The following is a 7,876-nucleotide window of genomic DNA, read 5'->3' as shown; positions in this document are numbered from 1 at the left end:
TAATAGATACGTGTATATGCAATTTTCCTTCTTAGTATACCAACATTGAATGATTGAATATCATGTGAGATACTCTTTGATTGTTGAAACAAAAGTTCCAAAAATATTACGGATAGTAGAAATCTTTTATTAGATAAAAATAATAATTTTAATTTATTCGTAACTTTTGAGATTATATTATTTATTTATTTTAAATTTTTATTTTTTATTATAATGCTAAATTTAGTATAATTATGAACGAAAAATATAAGTAGAGGATATTTCTATTAGATATTGAATTGTGCAGGAGTAATGGATTGAAATACTATCTTGAAAGACAATCTTATATATCGTAGGTTGGAATTTGATCGAGAAGAAAATAAATTAAACATTATTTACGATGATAAGGAAGATGAAAATACTCATGAAGAAGTTTATGGCAACGTCCTTAATGATTTTCATGCCAATATTTTATATACAAGAATTCCCCAAGTTGGTATGGAATTCAAGAGTGAAGAAGCGGCATATAACGTACTTTTACAATAATTGTACAATAGCGTTAATTTTAGCATTAGAAGACATGCATGTCACAAGGATAGCTATGAGAATATTATAGATACAACAGTTTGTTGATCACGTCAGGGTCAAAGAAGAAAAGATAAACGAGATGTGTGTATCAAGTCTCATCATCCTGAAACAAGAACCGGTTGTTGTGCAGAAATGAAAATTAATGCTTGTGAGACGGGTAAATTAAAAGTTGTTGGTTTTATTGCTTCTCATAGTGGACGTAACTTGGTTAGTACGAATAAGTCGCACATATTGATATCTAATATTGACAAGTCAGGGATACCACTAAAAACTGGTTTGAGTTATATTTAGTCAAGTTGGTGGTCGTGAAAATGTTGGGTTTATTCTTGATGATTAATATAGGAATTATTTGCGCTCACAAAAAACAATGGATACTCAAACAGGTGATACTGGAGGTATACTTGAATATTTGCAACAGATGCAATCGGATGGTCTAAAATTTTTTATGCGATTCAATTTGACAGTAATGATCTATCTAATAACTAATATTTTCTGGGTAGATGGACAAATGATAGTTGACTATGTGTATTTTGGAGATGTGATATGTTTTGATACAACATATAGGAAAAACAAAGAAGAAAAGAACATTTGCACTCTCTGTTGGTGTCAATCATCATAAGCAAACTATAATTTTTGGTGTAGCATTGTTAATGATGAAACTGCTTAAACTTTCATGTGGCTCTTTCATACATTTGCTAAAGCTATGAATGGAAAAACTCCTGTAACTATTCACACCGATCAAGATGCAGCTATGACAAATTTAAGCGGCTTCAAACTCTTCACATTGGTGGAAATTCTGTCTGGTTCCATTCCAACCATTTTAGGAAAGTTGTCTGCTTTGACAGATTTAGGATTAGAATCGAACAAAGTAACCGGTAATCTTCGGGAGAGTTTTGGACAACTTGTCAATTTGGAAACTGTTTCTCTCTCAAACAAGATGGAAGGGGTTGTTACGTAGAGCCAATTTTCCAACCTCAAAATTATTTTTCATTATAGCTCACTTTGAGAGTGCACCCAACTTGGATCCGACGTTCAAACTCAACACTCTAACTTTCGGATCGTGGAGCTTAGGCAATAATCAAATACCCATATGGCTCGAGACACAAAGGAGTACGTTACTCTCCTCGACTTGTCTGGTACTGCATTAATCTCTGATCGTATTCCTAGTTTGTTTTGGGACATTGATAGCTCACTGGATCTTTTTCACAAATAACTTTATGGGACAAATTGCTTTCTAGATGCTATCTATCCGTTCAAGATCCGGCTTCAATAATTCTGAAAAAACTCAAAAAACCATTCATTTCTTTTTGTTTTTTGACAAGGAAAAAACGATTCATTTCAATATATAGCAGGGAGGTCATATATTATCATAGTAGAGATGAGCATAACACGTGGAGTATGTAATATTCATAAGCAGGTAAATGGTTACCACGAAAAATAAATTGCAGTTTTTCTTCTCTTTCGTTAAGCTTAAAATTTAAAATAAATCAGCAATAACTTCTGTTGCCTCACTGAGATTACTGCTGCCAACAAACAAACTTTCATTAAACCATTGTCCATGCAAGCTAAATGCACCAATCTTAAGCCTATTCGGAGTTGAAACTATTAATCATCATCTGATGAATCTGTGGCTGATTGTCTCCCAAAGTCACCAGCAACATTTGTATCCTGAAAGCACAGAAAATGACCAGCTTTTTTAACATGGAAAATCGAGATAAATAACTTTCACAACCGATGAGCAGTTGATCGTCTATTCATATAACATAAATGACAGAGGATTCAGTCAATCACAGTTTTGTTCTTTACCTACTAAGGAAATCATGGATTTTATCTTTAGTCCTAAAAGGTTCCTCTACTCTTTTCAAGCAACCGATCAATTTGATATTTTTAAACATCAACAATTACCCAATCAACCCCCTTTTTGTCATGCTACTTTCTCATACAAGCATAACATAACCTACACAACCATATTATTTATCATATGTCAAGTTTGAAAAACAAATTTACCATAAACCATATCATTATTAAAGCGCTCTCAATGTTTTTAACTTATTATTTGTGTAGGACATAACGTACTAAACAACAATTCTCTCAATAACACTGCGCACATCAGTTATTAACTAACTAGTCTTTCTGTCCGAAAATATAAAAAAAGAACCAAAATTAAATTATAGCATGGGAGTAAATTATTGAGTAATACTTTTAAGGACCAAACCAGGTGGTTTTGAAGCCCAAGGAATTCACGGTGTGATAAGACATAAGACCAAAGAAAAGCTTACCTGCATCTTATCCCAATCTTTCAACCTGGGGTGTGTTAGCATGTAATCATCACGCAGAGGGGCCCAAGATGGAGCTTCTTCATCCATAGAACCACTGGGTGTACCAACCTGCAAGATTTCAAACCACAATAAAGTCCAATCAGGAACCAAGGGAATTGGGTGGCTCCCAGCAAAAAAAAATGCTTAATCACATGGTAAATGAGTTGATAACCAGAACCTTAGCAGCAGCCTGGGCAGATCGTGACGATGTCTTGCCCAACTCCGAAAAGAAGGCTTCTTTCCTCCGCTTCGTCATTACTGACATATTTCCATGATGGTTATTGCAACAAAATCAGATAATGCAAAAAAAAATATGATTTGAATTCTCACCGAATGCTAATCCATACTTTGGAAAAAAGTCCTTCGGTATTTCATTCATCGCATAGATTGATAGTTATTTGCATTAAAATTACATGAAACAGATAGTGTTTTATATCTGTTTTAAAAATCAATAATGGATCGGCCTTTAGTCATTAGATATGAAAATCACACACCAATGTTTGACTTCATTTCCAAGAGATTCTCATTTTCCCAAAATGAACCATGCCAGGCTGCGCCCAACACCTTGGACAACTTTGACAACCATGTTTTCATCCCTTCTCAAAACAACACAATTATTATATTATATTTTAATGCAATGAAACTATATTTTGAAATTCCAACATACCATAACAAACTATTAAAAATTCAAATAACCCAATGCACTCTCACATGATATGACATCATCAGTAAAAAATTGTTTCTTTCAGGAAAAAAAAACCCAAATATTCTTCAAAACCCATAATTCATATTCAAATAAAACAAACAGTACCTCTGGAATTGTTCAAGTTAGTCACACCAACCTCAGAATTTACCGTAGACACTACAAACATAACTCTTAACACCTCAGATACAGTTTGTTTCTCTAAACAAATTGAAATTCATGGGATGACTTCATATTCCAAAACATACGATCCAATTTCAGTTCCATAATAAAGTAATTTAGCATATAAACCTCTATTCCTCAATGGACATCAGCTACACAATATAATTCTCAGACTAACTATCAAGAAATCACATANCAAAGAAAGAAATACCAAGAACCAAGTATATGGGAGATTGAATAGAAAGTTAACCGTAATCACATACTTTTCTCATCTTTTGTTCTCGAGGGATTTAAGCCTTTCTGAGCATTTTGTGCCTTGTTTACCTGTGTGAAGCACAAAGCAGAGATACAAAATGCAGCAAATTGTGCTATGAACAAGGGCAAAAATTGAAGAAAATGGAAAGCTTGAGCACTAGAAGGTAATGGTACAAAGTTGGCTCGAAAACTTACAGCATTGAACAACTTGACCACTGAACGCCCAGCAGTACACATGGCAATGATAAGATCAAATCAGTCTCTTGACAAAAATAAATGAGCCCATTTAATCATTTTAAGCAACAAAACAATTTGTACCTCCTTTAGTAGCCACTCCCAATAGAAACTTTTCATGGGCATCCAAATAATTAGTAGGCTTCGCATGCCCCTTCTCACCTTGCTTCCCATCAAAAGAATCGATAAACAACAAAACACTATCAATCAAAGAGCAAGTAGGAAAAAAACAAGGTACATCATTAAACCAAGTCTAAATCAATAAAACCCAATACCAAACGCTTCTCTTTCCTTGCCTCCCCCTTTACTTTCCTTTCCGCTTCTTCAGCAAGTTTTTCACCCAAAAGATTCTTATGAGCAGATAATACAGGACCCTGCAAACAAAACAGATTCAGAGTTTGTACTCTAATTCCTCTAGAGCTCTATTTTAATTAAAAGATTTTTCACTCTATAGTAGACGTCCAATTCTTCGACCATCATTTAAAGAAATACACTTTCTTTTAACAAAACGAATGAATAAATCTCTAATATACTAGAAAATTCATTAAAATTATTGTGATACAAATATATATACCTCCCTCAACCTAAACACTGCCTTGAGCAGAAATAAAGTGTTCCAGAAATTCAGCTTACCAACACATTCGAATCCTCACCGCTCTTCTTAGCGAGAATTTTCTTAAATGCCAGATTAAAAGCTTTAATTCCCTCTGTAAATTTTGTTACACCAGGCTGGATTCCGCCCTCTTCGTCTTCTGAAACTTCATTCTCCTCCTCGACCCCTAAGTCATCGTATTCACCATCTTCGTCCGAATTATAATCTCTAGCCCTTTTCTGAAAGAACTTTCTGTCTATTTTGCTCATAGTCCATTCAGTTTCTTTCAACATGCTTTTAAGCAAATCTAACCACTGCAAACGCAAATCAAGGAATCATATATTGCTGTGGCAAAGATACTAGCTATTAAACCACCCTCTTAGCTCCAAATGCAGCTTGCATCTGAAACAAGTAATTGATGGAATGCTAGTAACAAGAGGCAAAAGAGCCCAATCAAGCCGAATGCTACTCGTACTTTCATCGAAGCTCAAAAAATGATCAATTCTAGGTTCTAATCAGGCACTAAAGCTGGACCCATAAATCCCAACAACTCCAATAATCATTATATTAACCATAATTCTCAATTACACGCAAAAACTAATTTGATACAAAATTATAGACTTATTGAATTTATACCTCGAAATCTTCCAATGATCGAACCTACAATATATAACCGATATATAAGTCAATATAGAACAATTTAATCAACGAAAACAAATTAAATTGGAGCGGACGAAAACCCGGATTTTGGCAGCTTACTTATAAGAACAAGAGCTGGTATTTCAGATCCGAATATGCCAAGATCGAAGCAGATAGTGGTCCCAAGGTGGTGGCTCGCCGGAGACTCGTCGAAATCTCGACGGAAAGAGCTAAACGCTAGCTAGAAAACAGGAGAAACATATAGGCTTCAATCCCTACTCAAAATACCACAAATACACCAAAGAGACGAAGTTAAAACTCAACGGAAAATCGGAAAAGACCTTGCGCAAGTACAGCTCTCAGAACAGAACTCGGTGCTCTGATTTCTTCCGATTCAGCGCAGAAAAAAGAGTGCTAGGGCTGGAGGAAGAAGTTTCTAAGCTGTTGTGCTTCTTCTCCGGCGACTGGGCTGCGCGCGGTGGTCGGGTGCGCAAGGGAGAAGAATCGCGACCGAAAGCTGGGGTGAGGGTTTCTCTGAGTTTAGGGCTTGTATTATGATAGTTCAGGGTTAGAAAAACAATTCGAGCAAAACACCGAAAAAATCTTTCTTTTTTATATCATAAAATTATTATTATTTTTTATTAAAATTATTATTATTTTTTATTAAAATTAAATTCAATAAAAAAAATAAAAAACACACTAATTATAATATTCAATCAAATTATAAATATCCAATAAATATTCTATAAATTGATTAACAATATTTCAAATATCTAATATTATATTACACGTAATGTATGCGTCTCATTCGCTAGTTTATTATTAAATGACTTGAGTTTTATTAATTGAAATGAGCTGGATTCTCGCATATTATAATTATAATTTTTTTTCTTTTCTCGCATCTTATTATTATTAAATGAGTTGGGCTTTTATTAATTGAAATGAGCTTGACTCTTACATATTATAATTATAATCATAATATTTTTTACCGACATATCGAAATTTTTTTAAGTTATACCGATATTGATATTCGAAAATTTCGATAAAATATCAAATTTTTGGTATATCGTTAAATTCAAAATATGCGGTTTTTTCGGTACAACAGGTACGATATACCAGAATTTTGATATTTTTTCTCACATCTCGTTCCACCGCACTCAAAAAGACGGATCTTATTGACTTTAATCCAATAATTTTATATTTAGATGTTATATTAAAAAACTTATGATAATAAAACTACGTTTGAGGACACCAAAATATTTTATTCCATAATTACACTTCCTAACAAATAACATCTCACTCACTCCCCCGTTTACATGACAAAAACTTCTCTTTTTTATACACACATAGCTTGCGCATTTTCCATTAGTATGGATAGTTTTATGTAGTCATTTGTTATCGAAGCGCCTCATACAATGGATCAGGTTAATTGTCGTTATATCAGATAATGATAAATGGAAAATATATTCTATCTTTCATTAATTTTTATCTTCCGACATAACCTTATAAGGTTTTATTATCTTCAAAATAGTTTTAACAACTCGATGCTAAAAAATTATTAAAAATGGATGAGAATTCAAAAATATAAAAAAATTTCCTAATATAAATATCTTACACAAATATAGACTAGATTGTTGATTTAGGAGTAGTTAACAAAAAAATTTGGGATGTCATCATCATCATTCGAGGAACCTATGTAAAGGTAAATATATATTTTTAATAGATCCCACTTACGACGACTTTGGATATTACTTGTTTGTGCTCCTTACGCTGGTCCATTTCACTTTATATTCTTAATTCACTTAGCGGCGGTGATCATGATTAATCATGATCATACATCTAACCATAATTCATCCACTTAACATATTTATCAAAATGTTGAGTAGACAATAAGATTTACTTAAGGAGGCGTTGGAGGGTAGTGGTGGAGGGGTTAGGATGTGGGTTGATAGGGAATGACTCTTACCCGGGGGAGAAATTGACACGTCTTGCATTGGATTGTGTGGTTGATGATCCGGAAATCCGGCTGGATATGGGTAAGGTGGTGGTTCGGATTTCGCAAATGTTCTTGGAATAATCATAGAACTGGTCTGAGAGGATGGATGCTGTAACTGATATTACAGTTTCTATAGCAGCCCGGTGACCCTCTAGCCTTGAATTTTTTGATTTTTTTCTTTTCCTTTTTTAGTTCAAGCATACACACTAACCTGTACAGAACTATAGCTTGACCATTGATTGTATAGTTCTTACTTTGGTTGTCAATTTTTAGCAGACGGTTCATATGATAGAGATTCGAAGGGACGGAAATGCTTTGAGCCAATTGGCAAGTCATTGAAGTACCTTTTTTGTGTCCCCATCCACGTTGTAACTTGTAAGTCATTTTTGAGTTGAAACATGTGAGATTGT

General features: G+C 33.9%; 1 protein-coding gene across 4 annotated transcripts; it reads right to left on the bottom strand.

The window, feature by feature from the left end:
• Positions 1-1,952: 1,952 nt before the first annotated feature.
• On the bottom strand, positions 1,953-6,031 carry LOC140988648 (uncharacterized). Of its 4 annotated transcripts, none has more exons than XM_073457684.1 (11): positions 5,812-6,031; positions 5,591-5,711; positions 5,468-5,491; positions 4,873-5,145; positions 4,515-4,613; positions 4,324-4,405; positions 4,201-4,220; positions 4,014-4,074; positions 3,064-3,143; positions 2,847-2,954; positions 1,953-2,235 (listed from the first exon to the last, which is right to left on the bottom strand). In XM_073457684.1, the coding sequence occupies exons 4-11, from the start codon at positions 5,122-5,124 to the stop codon at positions 2,173-2,175; spliced, it is 765 nt and encodes a 254-aa protein (XP_073313785.1). In that variant the 5' UTR covers positions 5,125-5,145; positions 5,468-5,491; positions 5,591-5,711; positions 5,812-6,031; the 3' UTR covers positions 1,953-2,172. The 4 variants fall into 4 exon arrangements, with proteins under 4 accessions (XP_073313785.1, XP_073313786.1, XP_073313783.1 ...); XM_073457685.1 differs by having other exon boundaries at positions 5,468-5,505; positions 5,591-5,707; positions 5,790-6,030; XM_073457682.1 differs by having other exon boundaries at positions 5,591-5,707; positions 5,790-6,030.
• Positions 6,032-7,876: the final 1,845 nt, after the last annotated feature.

Source organism: Primulina huaijiensis, chromosome 11, assembly GCF_012295235.1.
Source record: "Primulina huaijiensis isolate GDHJ02 chromosome 11, ASM1229523v2, whole genome shotgun sequence".
Classification (NCBI taxonomy): Eukaryota; Viridiplantae; Streptophyta; class Magnoliopsida; order Lamiales; family Gesneriaceae; genus Primulina; species Primulina huaijiensis.
The sequence above is the reverse complement of the archived record's forward strand: the minus strand, read 5'-3'. Positions and strand labels throughout refer to the sequence as shown.

Excerpts from the sequence above, each read along its gene's own strand:
- LOC140988648 (XM_073457686.1), bottom strand. The coding sequence starts at position 5,124 with ATGTTGAAAGAAACTGAATGGACTATGAGCAAAATAGACAGAAAGTTC. Across the intron at positions 4,221-4,323 it reads GGGAGTGGCTACTAAAGGAG|TGGTCAAGTTGTTCAATGCT; the intron begins GTACAAATTGTT and ends CTGGGCGTTCAG. Across the intron at positions 4,075-4,200 it reads TGGTCAAGTTGTTCAATGCT|GTAAACAAGGCACAAAATGC; the intron begins GTAAGTTTTCGA and ends TGCTTCACACAG.